The following is a 23,321-nucleotide window of genomic DNA, read 5'->3' as shown; positions in this document are numbered from 1 at the left end:
GGACTTGGACAAGATTGGTGGGCTATAGCCCACCGTGAGTACCTATGGCTAATGAAATCCAAACTTGTGTGAATCTCAGGTTTAACGGATCTGGTTTTGTTTGCTTTTTTCCATGCCTCCTGACAGCAGGCCTCTGCTTCTTCACCATAAATTCAAACCCACCCAAATACACGCTTTAAGTAAACTTCCACAGCAAAGTATTATGACCTTCCCCTGATGATGCTGAGAAATTTGGGCTTCAGAATAAAAAAGTCATCAGAAGAGGGTGAAACAGTAAGGGGAAAGTATTTGGCTGTAGGAAGGAAATGCCAATTAACCTAATGGAAAACAAAATGGAACAGCATGCAGGCAGTCAATTCACTGCCCAATCAAGGAAAAAACACATTGCGGGCCTAGTACAAAATTTTTTCATTGAGTGATACTAGTTCTTTCCAGCCAGAATCCAAAGGTAGAGCTCAAAGCATTAAGAAATATATCCATGCAGGTACTGTCGTGGTGCCAAACTTTTCACTAGCTCATTAAAATATCGCTTAGGAGGAAATCTGCCTTAGCCTAAATATTAGAGATGGCAATATGCAACCTTATCATTCCTCCTGTAAACCAGTATTTTCTTGCTGTGGGATTTAGTATGATTATTCCCACAGCTGTGTGGCTGCTATAACTCACCAGACATCAAAGCAGTTTGTAAAGACACCATCAATGAGGCTTTTAGGAGCCATCCATCTGACAGGGAGTAGGCCTTCTCCTCTTTTCCTGTAATAATAAGTTTTATAGCTATCTCTGGCAAGTCCAAAATCACCAATCTTTACTACCCAGGAAGAGCTCTCATATTCCTTCTCAGACACAAGGCAGTTGCGAGCAGCCAGCTCCCTGCTTTGTAAGGCAGAAACAAGAGGATGGAGTTAGCATTGCAGAGTAACTCAGGTCAGAAGGGACCTCTGGAGGTCATCTGTTTCAACCAAAGGGTTCAGAGCAGTGCTGACCTCGAGGCCAGATCAAGTGGCTTAGGCCCTCATCCAGTTAAGTTTTGCATATCTTCAAGGCTGGAGATGACACAGCCCGTCTGGACAACCTGTTCCAGTGATTGATCCTGCACGTTGTGAACAATATTATCTAATTTCCCTTGCTGTAACTTGTGCCTCTTGCTTCTCATCTCTTCCCTGTGCACTTCTGAGAAAAGTCTGGCTCTGTGTCCTCTATAGCTACCCATTAGGCAGATGAAGACAGTAAATGGATCTCCCCACTTGCCCTTCTCACACAATATGATTCTTGCCTGGGGTGCAATGAGTCCTGAATTCAGATCTTAGAGTAGCCCACCATTTTGTGAGAGAACTGTAGGTGTTTTTTAGCAGAAAAGCTTAACATTAGATTTTACTCCAGTGCTCTCGCCTTCCCTGTTACATTGTGACATCTTTCTAGGCATTTTTTCCCAGGGAAGATAATTAGGCTTGATATTGTGGATAAACCTTGGAAGACTAAGGAAATAAGTTCTCTACCTGTGCATAAAATACATTTTCTCTAAATAGACACAGCCTTTGCAAATACCCAAACTTATATCCAAGAGGCCAGTCACTGTCAGTAAGGGACTCTGGAGCTACAAGAAACAAAGACAGAAGTTACCCATGTCTTCCAGCTTTACAAACACAGAATGACAACCTCCCTATGCAAAGATAGTATTGTTTCCTCATTTGAAATGCATAGGATTTTTCCAAAACTTGCAAAGCACAGGTGCAAAATCTCTGTATGTCAATAGAGTGAATGCTAATTACCGGCAGGGTAATCTGCCAAATCACTGCACTGCAAGGCAGGTGAACACATCCTGTTCTTTGATTTGGGGCTAAGAATATCCTGGGACTTTCAGAATTGTTTCGTCACTACAGTGGAAGAAATGGGACCCTGAAAATCTCCTCCCACTACCAGATCAGGTTGTTTGCTGCTGTATTTATTGGTGTAATATATTATTCTAGTAGAATACATGTATATACATTTCAGTAGAATTCAATACTGACTGTGGATTTGATCTGATCATGTAAATGAACTAGACAATTGCTATAATGCTATAAAATTTCAGTGTCAAATCCTTTTGACCTACAATCCTATCATCCATATTCTTTCTCCATGCTAACTATGGAAAAAATAATTAATTAATTAAAGAAGTTTATTCTTTCCTCCTCTTTCCTTCTAAAGAATTTGAGGACACAGGCACAGGGACAGAGTATTTTCTTATATGCCTGGACTATACCTAGCACATTAAAGATACTGCTGCTACTGAAAGACAAAAAAAACCCCACAACCCTATGCAGCCTAATAGATCAGATACATGACCACCATTATTTATGATCACTTTTCAAAGGACTGTTCACGGTATTCATAGAGAGAAATTCAGCAGACTTCTCACAACTGAAAACACAGTTTTGGTCAGTGGTCTAATGACATTCAATCCTCTTCACAGCAACCCTGAATGCAAGGTCAGCATGCAACACTGAGGTTACAGGGCATTAGGGAAAAGCCAGGCCAGACCTTGCAGGTACAGAAACAGCTGAACATCAGCATGGCCTTTGAGAAATGGAAAAACTGAGAAGCTGTGGGCAGCTACAGGTTAAAAATATAAGTCTCATGGTCTTTACCCTACCTTTTGCTTTCTGGCTCCTCATAAATAGCTAAGTAGATGCCCTCCTTCCATCAGCGCCAGTACAAGGTACTGAGGTTCATTTAACAGGCACACGCCAAGTAACTTCAGAATGTGGGGCTGATCAAATTTACTAAAGAGAAGGAAACAACTGTAAGCTTACATATGAGAAATCCAGCTGGTTGATAGCTTTTAAAGTGCATATAGCTGCAAGCAATGAATGAGCAGTTTGGCCTTTACAATCCTGCCTCTACCAACAACATGATTTAGCAACTTACAGGGCCTGGATCTGCTCAGTCATGGGGAGAGTTCAGGGACATCCTTTCAAAACACAGGCTTACACTTCTACTTTGATAGGCACTCTAATGCATGCATGTGTATTAAAAGCACACTTCATCATATTTCCAGGAAGCAAAGAAAGGTAGCCAAATGTCAATCTCCTCTAGGAATAACATGAATTGCCACCTGTACATTAAAGGTATCTCTGTGATTTTAATAGAGTATTTTTACTACTATACTCACAGTAGAACTGCTGATTCAGAGAAATGCACAGAGAAAGGTAAAAGCACAAGGTGCAACATGATATTGTCACAATTCAGAGGCGAACTGTTTCTCACAGTACATTTTCAAGAGAAACAAAATACACACGAGGAATACTTGCAGATATGCTATTAATTGCCTGTGTGTGTCCAAAAAGATAGGGATTACCACAGAGCAATCAGTACTCTCAGATCTAGCACTTTTCAAAGAATGAAGAATATTTATTGCCTCTGTCAGTGCCCGTGTTTTTACAATCACATTTCTTTGTGAGAAAATGGTTTTCTCTTCACACTGCTGTGTGAAAGGACTTGCACCAGCAGTCAGAGAAACTTGACTCTATTGGGGGAACTGGTGGTGTCCAAAATGCTGTCAAATGCACTAGTGTAAACAAACAAATAAAACAGAGGGCCATTTTCCTTCTAAACTCTTTCAGTTCACATAATCTTATGTGTGGGCAAAGAGTCCAGCAGAAGTGTGGTTTTGAATTTGACAGTTCCCCCTTGCCCGTAGCACATACCTCTCAATCAGACACACTTTGGCACTCTCAAGAACAAAAAGAGGAGAAGGAGCACCTGGCACTTCCCTTACAGCTCATGCAGCCTTTTCTCCACTGACCTGTCATTCCTTACTTCCCAAATGATGGGATACTCTCAAGAATTTGCTACATGTATTAGTACACAAATGACTTATCAATAACCAATATCAGACGACTTTTTGAAATACAAGCAACCGAATTTCCCCATTGCTGCACACCAATAATAGAAGAAAGAAATAGTCTTTGCTTAACTGGGACAGTATGCATAACATTACAATCCAAATTTTAATGAACATCCAAAAAGGCAAGCAAAATAAAAGTTGCATTTAAATACCTAACATCAAGGTTTGTAAACAATCTGGTCCACTTATTTTTCCTTTCTGCACTTGGTTTCATTTATGAGACCTTACAGATGAACATCAAGAAAAATCATTAAGCTCTCCATGAGGGAACAAAACCATTCTATTTTCATGTTAAAAAAATGAAAGATTTAAAGCATATAACACATACCAATTTTTTTTATCATTGTTTAATGACTACTGGGAATAGATAATATTTAAACTTTTCTATTCTCTTCGTTTCTATGTCTCATTGTATTGGTGTACATATGGGCCCACATTAGCGTTTACATTTAAATGTAATAATTTCCAATTATATATTTTTCTAGGATTTCTGGGTTTGGATTATTAGCTGCAACAAGAAAGCAGTATTGGAGAAGCTTCATACTACACAGAAAAGAGACCTTAACTGGGTTTATAACTGCTAGGTAGACTGAAGATAGATTGTAGGAAGTTTACACACATTTACTCTTTGTCCTTAATTTACACTTTAGTGACATGGTTTCATTTTGGTTTTCACAAGCCTCTTACCTCATTCAATGTACAGTGTGTGGAAGAAGTTAGGCAAAAAATGCAAGATATTTTCTTAAAAACATGTAAACACAAAAAGGAATGCTGTGAAAACCAATTTCAAATTTAATAACACTGTTTTCCGTACAGGATATAAAATCCTTCATTTTTCAAAAGATGGTTCTATTTCTGGACTCATGAAATAAAAGTCAGAGAAGTGCAGAAGTGCATCTGAAAACTAAACCACACTCTCAGTCTTATGTTACCAGCTGAAAACTTAGCTGAACTTTACTTGTTTGTGCGGACACTCTGGAAAACCAGCCTTCTAGCTGACACACAGACCTTACTATGTGAAATTCTTGCACTGGTGACAGATGCATTATTTTTTTAAGTCTACCTCAATAGAAGAGGTATGTGGCAGCCTCTAGTGGTAAGTATGCACATTTTTAAAAAACAATTTCCACAGTAAATTGAAACTTCAAGGCATCAGCTTGTTTTGATATGTTTATTTTGGTAAAATGGGATTAGCCAAACGTTGCCCAATTGCCTTTAACAACTAACTTAGTTTTAGGGGAGCAAAGGTACTGAAATATATCAATCCAAACCCCAGTAAATCCATGATATGAGCATACTGAACTTGCAGTCTGTATCTTAAATTTTGCTAATTAGTTTTATAGCTTTATTTTCATAAAATTCATCAGTAGTGATTTAATTTTTTAACAGAAACAGGAGAACACCCCAAAAATGGCACAGTAACTTGTTTAGAGGAACACATTGCTTTCATTCCTTTGAAGGCCACCACCCTCACATGATACTGGCTTCGAAGGGTGCCCAGTGGCAAAGCTGTCCCTACCCCATTAAGTGTGCCTCCTTCAAGAATTCACTCTTTTCGTGGTATGTCGCACCCTTCTTCAAAGTCTACTCAACAGAAAGCAAAGTGTAATAACACTTAGGTTACCACCACCATTATCATGTAGCAAGGACAAACCTTACAGCATAACAGGCATTGGCTAGTCCCACTGTCTCAGCAGTCCCCCTGAGTTGAGCTAATTCTTTGTCTTCCTTGACAAACACTATCTGTCCAGGCAAGGCCTGTTTTCTGGATTTCCATCTTCGGTGCCATACTGGAACAGAAAAGCAGACCATCAGATATTTCACTCTGAGAGCATCCCAGTGCGTGAGCAGGCTGAAAGGCTACAGGTTTTTTGTTATTCTGTTCAACATGACCCCCCAGCAACTCATGTAAGCAAGACATTTCCATCTGGCCATCATCTTTTTCCCAGAAAATACAGACAGCTGCTTCTTGAGCTGAGAAATCAGTCAAGCATCCACTTCTGTATGTGGCAAGACCCAAGCCTGAAGGGCTGCTGCTGTATCCCAGGGAGAGGATGCAGAGTGAGAAGGCAGGACCATCACAGGTGGACATCTACGTATCAGGGTAATCTCTACATCCTTTCTTCAGGAACAAAGCTTAAGAGGAAAAAAATGGGACCCTTTGGTGAATAAATGCAGTACCCAACTTTAGAATTATAAGGCACAAGTTTTTATAAGGATACACAGGAACATCAGCGTTCCATCAGCATTCCTGTGCTCTCCCTGCAGGGAATCAACAGCAAGAAATGCCTGAGGATGGAGTGAATTGGTATCTTGTCCTTAATACTGAAAATATAACCAGCCATCTCTAGGGCCTCAAAGAATGAGAATATACAAACTCCTGCCAGCTCCCCACCCTGGGGATTGTTCAGCATTTCCCTAAACCTGAAGGCTGATCATCTCCTGCCATCTGAACTGCCTTTTACTGAGGCCTGGTGAACCAAGGATATGCAAAAAACTCAGCCACATAACAAAACCAAATAGTATGACCACAGTCAAGCCCAGCACAACAACTCCGATCACAGCAGCAATGGCAATGATGGTGTCTGGGGAGATCATGGGATCTGTTAAATAGAAGGGGAAAATTGGTTAATGACTGTGTGTACAAACAGTATCAATCCTATGGAGCTGAGCAAACCTTAACAGAACCCTTGAGCTGCCTGCTGTGTAAATGTCTTCCTCTGCACAAAGCTCTCTTGTAGGCTGTATGCAGATATCTACATTTAGTCAGACTAATTCTCCTCCCCCAGCTCTGGGCCATTCCTGTGGTGATGACCTACTGTGCACACGGAAAGAGAAAGAGTGGGATTTTCAAAAACACCCACAGAATGTACATCTAACATTCTGGCTGAAGGCAAGAAGTAATCCTTACATCCTTAACTCAGTGTGGGAGCTTGTCTTTATTTCAAGAACCATACCATAATGCAGACTGCAGGGCCATAGAGACAAACAGGTATAAATAAGCAGAAGCAAAATGCAGGCCCATTGTTCCATGCAAAAGAGCCTGATGAGCACTACCAGCTGGGGTCACCATATAAATGCCACCATCTATTAACTCTTAGACAATTACCTGTGCAGCAACATCATTATTAAAATAGCAGGTCTCTTCATAAATTGGTAAGATTATTCTGAATAAAAAACTTGATTAACAGAGTAAGAAAGTACAGAACATACCTTCACCCAAAATGATATCCTTGCTTGTGTCACTGTATTCACCGAGACCCAGCACATTTGCAGCTGCCACTCTGAACTGGAAAGTTCCTTCTAAGTTCTTGGCCTTCCATGTGCAAATACTGGCACAGGAGCTGTTGTAAACCACCTCCCACAAGGACTTCACTTTGCTGGTGTTGTCAGACTGCTTCCTGCAATGGGCACAGCAAAATAGCACAGGTATGTCATTAACGCAGTGAGGGCAGTTTACTGCTTCCCCTCCCCGTTCTTCACTTCAGTTTCATGGCCTTCACAACATCTCTCTGCCTGCATGAAAGCTCAAGCTGGTCGTGGGGTTTTGGCTACAGAGCAGAAAAGTGTACCATGCTATTTCAGCAATGCTAGGAATCACACATCTTTAGCTTGGCATTGGAAATGAAATGCTAGAACATTTTAGACATAAAAGCTCCAGCAGTATTTCACTTGTTTCAGTGTACGCCTCACAGACATGATTTCAAAACCGTCTTATTTAGCCTTCAGAAAAAAATAAGCATTTATTTTTGTGTCCTGTTAGAGGTTTTTGCTTTCCTGGGCCCAGAGTAATTCAGTGGCTCTTGTGCATCAGGTTTCACAAACTAAACAGGAAGCAAGTCATTGGCAGTGAAGACACAATTCTTTAGCTAGCCAGTTTCCCATAGTATCTGCTGACTGCTGGGTATATTTCTTCCTTTCCCCATTGGACTGAGATTGATTGCTCACAATAAATTCAGAGCTGATTATTCAACAACCAAAAGAAGACCATGTATTTAAACTTGAAAGGCCATATCTGAAATATCATTTCATGCCACACAAGACTGTAATATTTCACGTGAAATGACCTTCATGAGCATGTCAATCATTCTCCCAACACATTTCAATGCAGAAAAAAGGTCAAACACTTCTAAACCATAAAGACATGGAAAAACTATATATTCATGTCCTTGGTGTGTACATATCCCTACCAGAGCTATATGAAAAACAGGAGTTGTTTCAAAGAGCTATGCAAATATTTTCTAGAATGCTATGCAACTGACCTAACATTTTGCTACCTGGTGTAAAAGGATCATGAGGCTCAAAGTGAAATTCAGTCAAAAACATCAGCATGTGCACATTCAAACTGCAGGAGAAAAGCCTATTTCATTAAAAAAAACAAAAAAACAAAAAACAAAAAAACCACCTCAATGATGCATTATGATTCCAGAGATGAGTAAGAAGCTGGAACCTGGAGAATACAGCGGGTAACGCACAACCCTGACACAGGTCAAGGGACTGTCCTTTCTTTACCCATCCACAGCAAGCCAGGTACAAACTGGCTGTTGGCATATCAAAATTATTGTGGTCTCATAGCATGCAGGTCAGCACTGCTGTATGCTCACAGAACTGTATGGAGGAAGATTACAGCACCAGGAAAATATGTCTGGGTGAAAACTTATATAGGTAAAGTATGCCCAGCTCCACAGCGCTCTCAGTCCTTAGCTTTCATAAGCACAGAGTTAACTGAGGAAAAAGAAATAATAGCTGAGTTTAAAAAGATTGCTTCCCTCCATCAATCCTGATTTCAAACAGTGTCATAGGAATATCTCAGAAGATAGACTCTCCTCATTTTTAAATAATACATTAATTAAGCCTTGCACTGACTGCCTTAAACAGACCCCTCCAGAGTCATGGTCAAAAAATGGGAAGTTTCAAAGTCATTGCCCACAGCAATATACTCTAACCTGTCCATTCAGCCCTTCCAAAGCCAGTGTAGGAATAAGTGTGAACTGGCATTCTACAGATGCCTAATGACACATATAGTCCAGGCAATCTGCATTTGATGACAGAGCACTTTAAAAATTATCTAGTCATCCCATGTTGGTGGGAATACCTTATGATTTTTTCTGGCAACTATATAAGGCCTTTTCATGAGTCCTCTGAACACTAAGATAGTTCTACATACATTTTAGCCAAAAATACATACTACATGCTTGAAATCTGCGATTTGAAAACATCTCCAAATCTTCTTCTAATTCACCAACTTATATCCAAATATATCCCTATATTTCAGAGTTGGTCTGGAAATGTATTTTCTTCCAAGTTTTCTAGGAATTTCTGGAAATGAAGGCTACTTAGTTTACTCAAGAAAAAGAACCCATGAGAAGGGCCTTTTGCACCATAGATATTTCACTCTTCCCATCAGAGTCAAACCAAAAGCCCCTGCGCACCCACATTTGTCCTGGGCTGCTCCCTATGGGAAGAGTGCCTGCACGTGTAGCTTACCTGCTTTCTAAGATGTAGTAGGTCAGGTTTCTTCCATTGTCATCAGCCTTTTCCCACTGTACAGTTTTTAGTGTCTTCTGCTCTTTTTGGAACTCCTGGCTTACTGGGAACACCAGCTTAGGCCAAACAGGGGAAGAAACAGAACCCTTAAAATGTGTTTATAGCAAGACAAAGGGCTAACAGGCACAGAAAAAAATTTAGTCATGTGCACATGGATGTTTAGACATACAAAAGGATGGAGGATCTATATCAATAATCCCCATGGAGAATGAATCTTTGGCCTTCTTTTTGCGATCGACAAATTTCAGTTTTCATTCATATGCAGCCTTTCCCCAGTAGTTATGAGTTCACATGTGTATAGGTATTTCATTTCAGCTTCCCTCACTCTTCTCCTCTGCTCCACTTGGAAGTGAACCTCATTTCTTTCCCCCTATTACTTTTGCAGATATGGTATTGTGTTATTTATTCTTCAAACACACACAACTATTGGCTCTTAGTATAAGAAAATTGCCTGCTAAATTTTACAAAATACTGTGTTTGAATATTCACGTCCTGAAAATAGTCTTAAAATCTTGTTTCCCTACATTAAGTGCTTACCTGTAGCTTTAAAGCTTGTTGAAGAGGAAGTGCTTTTCACTCCTGTAACATGAACTACTGTTACTTTTACAAAGTAGTTAGTTGAAGGAAGAGTTCCTGTGAGATTGCATGTGTGAACAAGATCTGCTGTGCACATAGTGCTTGCAGGAGAAAACCAGTAACTTTTTGTTTGCCACTAGAAAAATAAAATATCATTGCGGTCAACCTTCTTGCTCTGCTGAAATTGTGTCACAGTTCTATTCCTTGGTAGATTAACTACTTTGCCACCTTTTAATATTGTAGGGGAGAGATTACACACATGCTGTTTCAGTCACAGGACTTCATCCTCTTAGGGACCAAGGACACAAAACCTAGGTTTTTCCTTTGTTTTCAGGAGACGTACAAGTCTTGGCAGCCACAAAGGACAACAGATTAAGTGACCCCTTTGCACAGCCAAAAGGAGCCTTCCCCTTGCTTATCTCTGCGCAGCTTGTATTTCTGGATCACCATGATGTGCCCATGAGTTCAGCTTGCCATGATGCAATTGAACGGAGGCGGTTTAGTGGAATTGTGCTATGACATTTGTTTTAGGGCAGGGAAATGTTTGGTGTAGCCCTAATGAATCCGATTATCTATATTAAGGAATCTACGTGATCCAGTTTAGCACATGACATTTTCTGTGTCCAGTGGTCCAGAAATTAAAATCTGAAGCTTCCATCCATGCTGCTGTCACTGCAGCACTTACCTCTACAGCCTGAACTACCAGACCTGTTTTTCTCTCCAGCATTTTCTCCTAACCTCTACCACAGCAAAATCAAATTCAGATACTAGGTTGTAGCTGATATTTAATGCTGAAAACCCTTTTCTTCTCTTTCTTGTGCAGAGCAGACGTAGGATTTGTAGCTACACGCCAGGTTGGGGGAGGGCAGTGAGGAAAGAGGGAGGGGACTCTACTGAAATAGGAGACCCAGGAGGAATTCTGGTAGGGTCATCCAGGATGTTCTTTGGCACTATGGAGTATTAAATGCTACAGCTGCACTCCTCCTTGTTCCTGGCAAACACTGCCTCCATCCTGCCCCTTCTGAGCCATTAAGACTGATGTCACCATGCCCAAATTATCCACTGAGACTCTTCATATACACCCTGCCACCCTGTCCTGCTCACCAGGACAGAGTGGGTTAAATTTGATCTGGAAAAAAACTAAGGGGTATTTTTACCTTACGCAGCTCAAACCAGAAGCTGGTTTCATTGATGTGCAGAGGAGCTCTCCATTCTAGCTGGAAGCTGGTATTTCTGGGAACTATGTTGACAGGTGCAGGTGGAGTCTAAAGATTTTGCAGTAACAGGGACACTTTCAGAAAACCGGTTCTCATCAGGATGAAAAGCAAGAACCTAGTAAGGAAATGGATGAATTGTACAGTACCAGACCAGTGGGAAAGGTGCCTTTAGCAACTCCAAGTGTTTGGAAGACTAGCTGCTTTCAAAGAAGACAATATTCAGGCAATACAGTTATAGGTGTAGAAAGATTTTGAGCCTCACAGCTGCAGCGTTACATATCTTTGGGCTGGAAGTTCATGGCCTAGAGTCTCCTTCCTCAGAGACTCTTAGTTTGTCGTTTCATCTTTCTACCAAGACTCTTCTCTTTCTAGACCTTTCTTAAATGCCACATGCTCTTACACAGGCATGCAGATGTCACATCACACACTAGGCAGTGTTTTAGAATCACAAAAACACAAGGTGAGGAGGTGCCCTAGCACAGCACCTTCCACTAAGCCACAATCAAATATGACTTATGTTGGGGTATGCATACTTACATACATACATATAGGTATACAGGTATGTGTGTATATATGTATTCCCCGTTATATCATCCAAATCATTAACAAAAGCACAAAATCAAATTAAGACCAGAACAGATCCCCTCCAGCCAACAGCTGAATGTTCTCCCAGACCATGTATGAACTGTGAAAACCACTCTCTGACTGTATTTGTGATGCACCCAGTGCACATTCTACAGACAACGTTTACTTGGGTGCTTTTGAAAATAATAGAATCATAGAATCATAGAATGGTTGGGTTGGAAGGGACCTTAAAGATCATCTAGTCCAACCCCCCTGCCATGGCCAGGGACACCTTCCACTGGACCAGGTTGCTCAAAGCCCCATCCAACCTGGCCTTGAACACTGCCAGGGATGGGGCAGCCACAACCTCTGGGCAACCTGTTCCAGTGCCTCGCCACCTTCACAGGGAAGAACTTCTTCCTTACATCTCATCTAAATCTATCCTCTCTCAGTGTAAAGCCATTACCCCTTGTCCTATCACTACGTGCCCTTGTAAAAAGTCCCTCTCTACCTTTTCTGCAGGCCCCCTTTAGGTACTGGAAGGCTGCTATAAGGTCTCCCCGGAGCCTTCTCTTCTCCAGGCTGAACAATCCCAACTCTCTCAGCCTGTCTTTATAGGAGAGGTGCTCCAGCCCTCTGATCATCTTCATGGCCCTCCTCTGGATCCGCTCAAACAGGTCCATGTCCTTCTTATGCTGGGGGCCCCAGAGCTGAACGCAGTACTGCAGGTGAGGTCTCATGAGAGTGGAGTAGAGGGAGAGAATCACCTCTCTTGACTTGCTGGTCACACTTCTTTTGATGCAGCCCAGGATACAGATGGCTTTCTAGGCTGCAAATGCACATTGCTGGGTCATGTTGAGCTTCTCATCAACCAACACCCCCAACTCCTTCTCCACAGGGCTGCTCTTAATCCACTCTTTGCCCACCCTGTATTTGTGCTTGGGATTGCCCTGACCCATGTGCAGGACCTTGCACTTGGCCTTATTGAACTTCATGAGGTTCACACAGGCCCATCCCTCGAGCCTGTTAACGTCTCTCTGGATGGCATTCCTTCCCTCCAGCGTGTCAACCACACCACATGGCTTGGTGTTGCCAGTAAACTTGCTGAGGGTGCACTCAATCCCATTGTCCATGTCACCGACAAAGATGTTAAACAGCGCCAGTCCCAATACCAATCCCTGAGGAACACCACTCATTCCTGCTCTCCACTTGGACATCAAGCCATTGACCACAACGCTTTCAGTGTGACCATCCCGCCAATTCCTTATTCACCGAGTGGGCCATCTGTCAAATCCTTGTCTCTCTAATTTAGAGACAAGGATGTCATGTGGGACAGTGTCAAATGATTTACACAACTCCAGGTAGATGATGTCCATTGCTCTTCCCTTATCCACCAACACTGTAACCCTGTCGCAGAAGGCCACCAAATTTGTCAGGCATGATTTGCCCTTAGTGAAGCCATGCTGGCTTTCACCAATCACCTCCTTATTTTCCATGTGCCTTAGCAGAATTTCCTGGAGAACCTCCTCCATGATCTTGCCAGGCACAGAAGTGAGACTGGCTTGTCTGTAATTCCTCAAGTCTTCCTTTTTTCCCTTTTTAAAAATGGGGTTTATTTTCCCCCCTTTCCAGTCAGTGGGAACTTCACCGGACTGCCACGACTTCTCAAATGTGATGGATAGTGGCTTACCCACTTCATCCGCCAGTTCCCTCAGGACCTGCAGATGCATCTCATCAGGTCCCATGGACTTATGCACCTTCAGGTTCCTTAGATTGTTTTGAACCTGATCTTCTCCTATAGTGGGGAGTTATTTGTTCTCCCAGTCCCTGACTTTGCCTTCTGCAACTTGGACGGTGTGGCTGGAGTACTTGCCAGTGAAAACTGAGGAAAAAGAGTCGTTGGGTACTTCAGCCTTCTCCATGTCCCAGGTAACCAGGTCTCCCATTTCCTTCTGGAGAGGGCCCACATTTTCCCTAGTATTCCTTTCATCAACGACATACCTATGGAAGCTTTTCTTGTTGCCCTTGACATCCCTGGCCAGATTTAAATCTATCAGGGCTTTAGCTTCCCTAACCTGATCCCTGGCTGCTCGGACAATTTCTCTGTATTCCTCCCAGGCTACCTGTCCTTGCTTCCACCCTCTGTAGGCTTCCTTTTTGCGTTTGAGTTTGTCCAGGAGCAGCTTGTTCATCCCTGCAGGCCTCCTGGCATTTTTTCCTGACTTCCTCTTCGCTGGGATGCATTGATCCTGAGCTTGGAGGAGGTGATCCTTGAATATTAACCAGACTTCTTGGGCCCATCTTCCCTCCAGGGCTTTATCCCATTGTACTCTACCAAGCAGACCCCCACTATAATGTCACCTCTCCCTGCCTTCCCTTTAATCCTGACCCATAAGCTCTCAGTCTGCTCATCCATCCCCAGGTGCAGCTCCATGCACTCCAGCTTGTCACTGACACAGAGGGTGACACGCCCTCCTTATCTCCCCTGCCTGTATCCTTCCATTCCAACACTCCCGTCATAGGAGCCATCCCACCATGTCTCCGTGATGCCAATAAGATCATAGCCCTGCTGGCATGCACACGTCTCTAACTTCTCTTGTTTATTCCCCATGCTACGTTCGTTTGCACAGAGGCATTTAGGTTGGGCTCCCGATGAAGCTGACTTACTGGCTGGAGTGGCTGGAATTCCTTTGTGCTGCTCTTCAGGTGCTCTCCTGCTGACCTGTGATCCCTCTCCAGGCTCTGGGCACCTATTGCTGGCACTGGCATCAAACTGGTAGGAGTGGGATGGATTGAGATGCTGGCTCCTGGCGGGTCTCCTGCCACTCTGGTGAGAGCCCGGCTGTCCAGATACATCATTTACTGTTTTCCTTTTAACTCTTCATCTGTAAAGGGAGAAGCAGTATGTTTTGTTGTTACAAATCTACATTGGACATTTTTATTCCTCTGTTATCATCTAGGTGCTTGTATACCAACTGTTTACCATTTTGTTCTAATATAGTCCTGATCATACCTATATATGTCCTAATATAGTCCTAGTAAAACTGTATATGTCCTTAAAATAACTTCAGGTACTGAAGTTACACTACATATAGATATATAATATATACATAAAATATATATTATATATATAAAAATATATATTTTATATATATATAAAATAATTTCCTTTTTGAAGCTAAGTATGACCTCTTTTTGCTCTTTCTATGGGACTTACTCTCTTCCAAAAGTTACAGAAGATAATTGTGAACATTCACAGACTGTTTTTAACCATTTCCTTATGTAGTTTAAGGCCATCAGATGCTGCTGACTTAAATACATACAACCTACATAAATAGTCTTTAACCTGTTGCACTACTGTTGGCTTCATGCAGTTGTGTTAAATATCTAGTCTCAGGACTCCTGTACCTAAAAACTAAGCAAAAAAAGCACTAAATACTGCAACCTGTTATTCCTTTTGTCCTCTTCTTCAGCATACTAACAGAGCCTTCCAACTGCCTTTTTAGTCCTTGCTACTTTGAACTCCTTTGGTTCCTCCACCTTCTTGATTTCACCCCCATGTGAAGTTACTCTTTTCTGCTCATTCTTACAGCAATGACACACGTGCTCAGGCAGGTAATACTGACATTACCTCAGGATGGTGCTCCCTCTGCCCTGGCTGTCCAAAAAGCCTTGCTGCCTGAGTCTGACAGCAGGGGTGGCGGGGGGGCTGATGTGTTTGCCCCTCAATTCTCACCGTTCACAGCCCAGCATAACTATGCAAGCCACCAAAGTTTTTGCATGATGCTGACATAGGAGTCCACATGAACTGCAGCAGCTGATGGATGGATATCCTATTCTGCTGTTTCTGCTAGCTATCATGGGGCTGGCCTATTCGTACATTTCCTGCTTCTACAAATTTCCTGTTTCAATATGGTAGTTGAAAAAACTCTGTCTGTGACAGTGGAAGAAACTACTTCTTTTATTGTACTGACAGCATCATATTTCAATGAAATCCAAAATCAGCGGGTTTGCAACCACCCTTCAATATTCTCGTCTACAGAAATTTTCTTCAAAGGCTACCAAATAGCCAAGCACCTACTTGCATTTTTAAGTCATTGTTAGTCCTCTGCATTTGTTAAAGGGTCAACTTTGATATATTGTTCTTGTTGCGAACTTTGCATGCATATTTTATAATATACTTCTATTTAAAATGTGACTGCTGCAAGACAGAATCAGTCAACTATTAAGTGAGTGATCACCTATATCTCTATGGATATATCAGATACTTTTTGGAATTTTTTTTTTCCTAAATGTAAAGTTGTTTATTAAAGGAAAAGCAGCAATTGGCAAAATGCCTGAGGCTGCTCTTGATATAATATATAGAGGTTTCCCTTTTATGAAAGTTTCGGGTATGTTGCTTTCCTGAGAAAAGCCTTTATCTTTTGGCCATGACCCATTCACACTCACATAGCCCTGCTTGTTACACTTCACCTAGTCCTTCACAAGCAGCTCACAGTTCCAGGCATCCTCCTTTGAGAACAGGGGATACCCATCATCTGACCCTCTCTTAGCATGTTGCATCAAGTATTGAGGCAATAACAGCAGGATTGCAGCAGAAACTCCTATTTACTCTTGAGATCTGTGATGTGCTCCCCAAATAGAAAAGATCTGAGCTCTAAGGATTTAATCTGAACAACCCATGTAGGAATAAACTGTGATGTTTAATTTTCCTTAAGACTGAAGGACTGAGAGAAGTCTGCGAAGTTTTGAACTCATATTTTCAAAAACACACATATAGCTTTACAGAAGAGCAGTCTAAAGATTTGCAGGTTAGTGAACAAATAGGTAAAACTGCTTGTAATTATACCTTGAATAAATTGTTTGTTCCGGATTGGAGCCCACTGACAGACCACGCAAGCATCCCATTTGGAAATTCACTTTTTTGCAAGGGTGTCACTGGGACAGAAGGTAATAAATTGACAGAGATTTGATAGTGGATGGATTCTAGAGGTCCATTTGGCTTCAAAGGTTCACTCCAAGGTATGTTGATGGTGGTGTCAGACAAAACCACTGTCTTAATGGAATCAACTCCCTCTGGTACTGAAACAGAAAGAAAAATTAATCTCCTTTTAGGTACAGATCTCACTAGAGGTTTGTTTGGTTTTTTGTTTTATTTTTAGAGAAGTCAAGAAATGTCACTGAGGAAAGAAAAGAAGTTATAAGCATATGAATATGATCCATTTACAGGACTGACTCTACACATGTAAAACTCATATTCTTGTATAGTCAGTGAGCTGCAGACAAGTTCAAAGTATTTTGAGGGACTTTTTTAGTATCTCCTTGGCTATCCTACCACGCAAGCAGACAAAAAAAACCCAGCTGCTGTCCTATACCTCTACATTTATAGTCATATCACTGAATTCCTGCTCTCTCAGTTTCCTAATCAGGGTCTCAGATGTGAGTTTAATATGATGCTTACTTGGACATGCACAAAAAAAGTATACCCATGCACTATTCCAATTGGAAAGTCTTTTCCTGAACAGAAAAGTCTGAAGAAAGAAAACCCGAAACTAAGCATTTATTGCCAACTTTTACAATTTTACTCAGAAATACATGGTCTGGCTGAGATGTGTAAGCAAGAAACTGGGTTGCTGGTCTGATGCCCATGCCAGCTGGTTACTCAGTAATTGTTCTGGAAAAATCACCCTTCCTTTGAAGCTTTGGGATCACAGACTTTGAAATGGTATATGGCATGCCCCAACACTGAGTTAAAAATTCTTTTTTCCTATTGAACTGTCCAGATAGGTAAAGAGTTAAGAAGTCATTACACTATCTATGTTCCCAACATATCAGAATGATGGGTACATATACTATAATTTATGCCCTAGTAGCAAGACTGCAGATTATTTAAATCAAATGTGCAGAAGCTAGACTAGTAAAGAAGACAAATTTCTCATTTCACTAGCTAAAACATATGTGGAGTAAGAGTGACACTCTGTGGTAAGAACAATGCATTAATTTTTCCAAGTTGTCTTCCTTTTTTTTCATTCCCTCTAGCTCACTATTTGTTGCAAAGTACAGATTAATCCAAGCTTCTTTCATTTTGTTATAGAATGGAGGGAAAGACAGAGGGAATTCACCCAGCTTCAGAGGTGTGAAATAGTGTACACACTTCAAGAGGCTCTAGCAGCATCTGATTACAATTTAAACTAGCAGTTACATTCATGAAATTAAGAACATAAGTGCCAGGACACATATACATTACGTTTACAGCTGGTTGGAAATTTTTCAACAAATTGTGAAAAGCTCTGAATGTTGATACAAACACATATTTAAAATGCTCAGGGTTTGGGAGCTGGTGTGGGTTTTTGGTTGTTTGGGGTTTTTTTTTGTCTAGGACTTTATTTTTATCCCGATGTTTTGTTTTGCCCCAACTAGAGAAGCCTGTTCTGAGTTTCATGTTTCATTTCAACTTGAGACTGAAAAATGCCATTTCAGTGGAGCAACCCAGTCTCCCATTTCATATGCTACCTTTATGTTTCGCCACTGAAAGGGTGTACATTGCTGCAGGATGGCTCAGTTTACCACACAAAGAAGCAACGGTGTGAATTCTTGCCGCATCCCAACAGTATTCAGCCGTATCCAATCAGTATGTCATACAAATTTTACAATATAGATGTGGATTCCCATGCAAAGAATTGAAATCTACTGATCATAGGCCAGCTTTTCTTATTTTTTGCCATAGACTCCTTAGGAATATGCTCATAATATTCAGAAATGCACATAGGATGAGAGCCTTTTTTCTTGATGCTGCAGATGCTAAGAGATCTGAGTGTTAAGAGAAAAAAAAAATAGCATGGTTGGATGAGAACTTCCAAAGTATAGCATGTCTGGACCCCAAAAGAAGAGTGTCAGAGTGCCTGCACCTCTTATTTCCCTTTCATTTGAAAGACAGAGAGAGGTTCATCTTAAACAGAGGTTTTCTTAAGGGGAAAGATGTGACTGCTCTCAGGACAAAAAGCAAGAAATTATCTGTGTGCAAGAGGAGCCACTGGCAGCTCACAGGTGATGCTCTCCTGTAGACAATGGCAGCAAAAAGAGAGATTACTTGTATAAAAGTAGAACTACATCCAGAAATTTCTGAGATTTATACAATGCAGACTCACATACTATAAAAATCCTTTTTGGTCCTTAACAGTTGATGATTTCATGAAAATCATGTTTAAAATATGCTTTAAAAAGTTATTAGTAATATATGCCTTATCTTAAGAAAGGATATGACAAGAGATGATACAGTTAGATTAGCTTTACCCAACTGTATGTTCAAGCCTTTTAGAGATATTATCTTGAGCTCAAGATCAACAACAAATATTTGAGTTTCATTCCATGGTGTTTTCAGGGCAACAAAGAGATGTCTTACAATCCAGTCAACTGTGATGGCTGTGGCAGTGTGAAGATACGCATCTGTGAAAAACTTAAGAAAAAAATAAAAACATTACTAAAACTGCTTGAAAGCAGAAATTTCCCACCTGGTGTTAGGATATTATGAAATCAGATTTGGTTCTGAAATAATTTCTACTTGGTAAGTAGAAGTCAAAGTATAAAGAGATGCCATGGAACGAAGATTCCAATATTTTTATACAAATGAAAACTATTGTTTCACAAATATCAATTGTTGCTTCCATATTCTTGAAATTAGAATTAAATTAAATTAAATTACATTTGATACAAAAAATAAATTTCTGGTATTTAATAGTGTGAATTTTAAACTAAATGTCTGTTGAAATATCTTATCAAAAAAGCAGATGTCAGTAAAACCATACATGTTTAATAGAACAACTTTACCAATGGCATACTCTGGCCTATTCTAATAGCTATTGATGACAAAAAAATTGAAATCCAAATTTTATTATATTATACATATTTTTTATTGTACTGCTAGAATGGAAAATTATCCAGCTAATCTCTTTCATATTAAGTCTCATAGGAACTGACAGTCATTAAGAAAACTGTGGCTTTCCAGTTCTGTTTTCCCCACTGTATTTTGCCATTAAATGTGCTTTGTTCATCATGCTGCTTTTTTTTGTGTCAAACATGCAGGTTTGACTTCTTATAAAACATAATTAGCCCCAAAATAATGACAATAATGGCCACGTATTTTCCTAGATTCTTGCAAGCAAGGGAATGACCAAAGGAATACCCGAAACTTTGAAGTAGTCTGTATATTCAGAAGAAAAAGAGAATCTTCTACGATATAGTACACTTTGTTATCATTAGCAGTATAACAGATGTCCTTTACATTTGTCTTTGCTGAAAGTTCCTATATGGTATGATTATCGTCTATGTCAGTAAGAAACAACTTGTTGGCAGAAACATTTATAAGAGTTGGGACAGGGAAAAGATCTGGAAGGAAAAGGGCACAGCAGAATTTACAAAAAATATTTTAGACAATAGCAGTCATTCATAAGGAAAGCAAGTACAAGATAAAAATAAATGATGGTCCTGCATAAATTATATTTGGTCGTATGTGACAGCAAATAAATAAAACAATGAGATGCCTTCTTGTCATCACATGCAAACTCCTGAGATTTTTTCAATGGCACTGTGGATGCTTACCTAACAAATGTAAGCCTAGTAAAAACAGATTTGCTCACTTAATAGCCTATAATTCCTAGTAGATCTCTAACTCTCCTGGTCACCTTTCACAGCCCAATTAGAAATATTCTATGATCTCTAGCAGTATGCCGATTACACATCAAAACCTGCTGTTCCATACTACCCTGGGGTTGCCTAGAAAAGTTAATTTAGCATAGTTTTGAGGAAAGGCTTGAAATTCCTGAAATTTAATCTAATGATAAGAAATGTGTTAATCATTTCATGTCAGAAGCTGTAACTATTTCCTCTGTGGTGTCTACTGTAGGGTGGAACACGTCACACAAAGTGTCAGAGGCTATTTATCAGACTACCAAGTTCCTGTACTGTCGATTTCACCAGCTATTACACGCAAACCATGAGATGGCACCTAAGCCATCCATACCGAATCAATTTGTCTCTGCTATATCAGACAAAGGTCCTGGACCCACAGAGGTGAAGGCTTGTACCTGTGGGACAGGAGACTGTTACGTATGTTAAGTAGCAGCATAAATGACTGCATTTGAGAGCCTGTAGAGTCATAGTTAATGACAAAACCAGAACCAGATCCCCTGGCTGCTCAGCTAGGAACATATGCACGTGCTCTGTTTGACCTGCGGCTGTGCTGTCAGTTCAAAGTCTACATTCAGGGCTGGACCATAGCTATGAAGAGAATTTTAAGCAGTGGCCCAGAGAGTGACAATTCATGCTGCATCTATCAATTAGAGCTCATAGGACACCAGTCAGTCTTGTCTCCTTCCCCAGGCTGCCAATTCCTGCTGTTGGTTGATGTTGCAACCAATACAGTGTTCTCCCCCATCAGTACCTGGTCTGTTACACGCTCTCGTGTTTTTTAACTTGTCTTTCAAGCACACCTTCTGTGTGTTCCAAACCTTTTATCACAATGAAAACATGACCTCTTTACAAGTTTTAATACGGAAGTCTCTTTTTATGGAAGCCATTTGAGTCTGTGCATTTCTCCAGTGGTGGAAATTCTCTTGATCTATGGCTCTGTTTTAATGGCCTGTTGCCTTCCACCAGCTCAGTCAAATCTGTGTTTAACATGCAGCTTTTAGCAGTGGCTTTGGGAAACCTCTAGAAAAGTTTCTTTTGGGCTTTACCAAACCTGTATAATATTGCAGCATTGTTTTCCACCTTACTTAGTGAACAATACAATCCGTAGAAAGGTTAAGCCAGGTATCCAAGGGTGAGTCAGTGAATCAGCAGTTCCACAAGGCAAAACCACAAGTTCTTGCCCCAAGCCCAATACCATCTCCTAGGTAAATGCATCAGGCTGCACTGATAACATCTACCATCTAGCATGAGATAAGCTCAGTAATTTTTCATACCTGAAACCTTACTGTCAGGTTGGGAAGCACATCCCTGAGAGAAAAGAGCATCAGGGTGGATTTAACATTGCTCATGTTCCACTCCGTGAAAATGTCAGCAGTGCCACTGTGACTCAGTAGTTGATAGTAAACCCTGAAATGCGTTAATACTCCTTTGTCCCTTTCAGGTCTGTCCCACCTGAACTCCATAAGGTCTTTCTTACCACTTTCATGTAGGTTATTTCGTAACACATATATTCTACGGTTTGTAGAGGCTGAAGGAACTGCATAAAAAAAAAAAAAAAAAAAAAAAAAACAGAGCAAAGTACTCCTATTAAAACAAACACTCTGCCTCGCAGTTAACTCTTTTAGTTTTGAGCCTGAGCTTTGCAAGCCCAATGCTGACATAGACAGATAGCAATTGGTGAGGTGTAAATTACAGAAGAATATCTAAAACTTCATGGTAATTCCTTTCTGTTTTTCATTGGTGTGTAGCTATCTGATTTTAACTTGTTTAGCAAAAAAAGAGGTGTATAAACAGAGACAAATGCACTCCTGCACTCAGACTGAGACATATCTATTTAGCCAAGTCCTGTAGCTAACAATGGAGCTGCAAGAATTTCCACAACATAGAGCGTACTCTATCCCCTCTCCTATCCACTTCAAAATCTACTGCAGCTCATAAGCTTTCTCAGCACTCCAGCCACTCAACGCTATATTTTAGCAGACTTAACTTTGACCTGCATGAGAGCAAAAATAAACACTGAAGTAAAAAGTGTATAACATCTATTAAAAGTTTAATAAGCGGTTCAGACATGAAATGCAGCCTTTGATGGCCATTGCAATGGATCTCAATTTGTCTTTCTTGCTCATAGTCATAGGCAGTGAGCAAGTCAAAGGGGTAGAGAGAGAAAGAAAAGGAAGGAATGAAGGAAGGAAGGAAGGAAGGAAGGAGATAGGAAGGCAGGGACACAAAGTGGCATGTACAGGCACAGAGAGGAAAAGAACGCCAGGGAACAGGCCAGAGAAATTGTGGAGAAATAAGAGACGGATGCAGATCAGGACAAAGAGATAGAAAAGGAAAAAAAAGCGATGGGCTGCAGGACAGAGACAGAGGATGACAAAAAAGTGGGAGAGAGACCAAGACACAAGAATAGAGAGAAGAGGAGAGGTACAGGGGAGGAAAAAACTGAAAAATTTGCAGCAGTGTGGGAAAGAGAGGGGGCCAGGGGAGGGACCGGGAGGGACCAGAATGCACTAGAAGGGCGACAGGGCCCCAAGGGTGCCAGGACTCACCACAGGTCTTGCTCTTGGGGCTGGTGGGAGAATTTGACAGTTCAGACGCTTCTTTCCCCATCTCTCCTCCCTTCCTCTTCAGTAACTCGGGCCGCTTGGCTGTCCTCCACCTAAGAGAACACGTGGGTGTCTTACAGCTCTTGCGAGACGAGGCTTCCCAGACACGTAGCCTTGCTCCCTCACGCACGACGCGGCCGTGCGGCGCTGCCGGTGACACACGCAGACCCTGCGGTGGACGTCGGCAGCCTGGCCTGCTGCCGAAGACGAAGAGGGACCCTTCCTCACCCGGAGAGG

The 23,321-nt window shown here is 41.1% G+C and overlaps 1 protein-coding gene across 1 annotated transcript in view; it reads right to left on the bottom strand.

Moving 5' to 3' along the window:
* The window catches only part of LOC104835463 (proto-oncogene tyrosine-protein kinase ROS-like), a 39,281-nt gene extending 16,193 nt beyond the window's left edge, over window positions 1-23,088 (bottom strand). Inside the window, 19 exon segments of the mRNA XM_010573458.1 lie at window positions 667-870; window positions 1,497-1,594; window positions 2,633-2,762; window positions 5,406-5,470; window positions 5,546-5,676; window positions 6,385-6,489; window positions 7,100-7,287; window positions 9,374-9,436; window positions 9,438-9,489; window positions 9,971-10,145; window positions 11,167-11,275; window positions 11,277-11,341; window positions 16,640-16,872; window positions 18,836-18,848; window positions 19,055-19,246; window positions 19,973-20,175; window positions 20,810-20,873; window positions 21,753-22,015; window positions 23,028-23,088. Coding sequence (XP_010571760.1) covers window positions 667-870; window positions 1,497-1,594; window positions 2,633-2,762; window positions 5,406-5,470; window positions 5,546-5,676; window positions 6,385-6,489; window positions 7,100-7,287; window positions 9,374-9,436; window positions 9,438-9,489; window positions 9,971-10,145; window positions 11,167-11,275; window positions 11,277-11,341; window positions 16,640-16,872; window positions 18,836-18,848; window positions 19,055-19,246; window positions 19,973-20,175; window positions 20,810-20,873; window positions 21,753-22,015; window positions 23,028-23,088 — 2,414 coding nt within the window.
* Window positions 23,089-23,321: the final 233 nt, after the last annotated feature.

This window comes from Haliaeetus leucocephalus, unplaced genomic scaffold (genome assembly GCF_000737465.1).
Source record: "Haliaeetus leucocephalus isolate CR32 unplaced genomic scaffold, Haliaeetus_leucocephalus-4.0 Scaffold384, whole genome shotgun sequence".
Lineage (NCBI taxonomy): Eukaryota > Metazoa > Chordata > Aves > Accipitriformes > Accipitridae > Haliaeetus > Haliaeetus leucocephalus.
The sequence above is the reverse complement of the archived record's forward strand: the minus strand, read 5'-3'. Positions and strand labels throughout refer to the sequence as shown.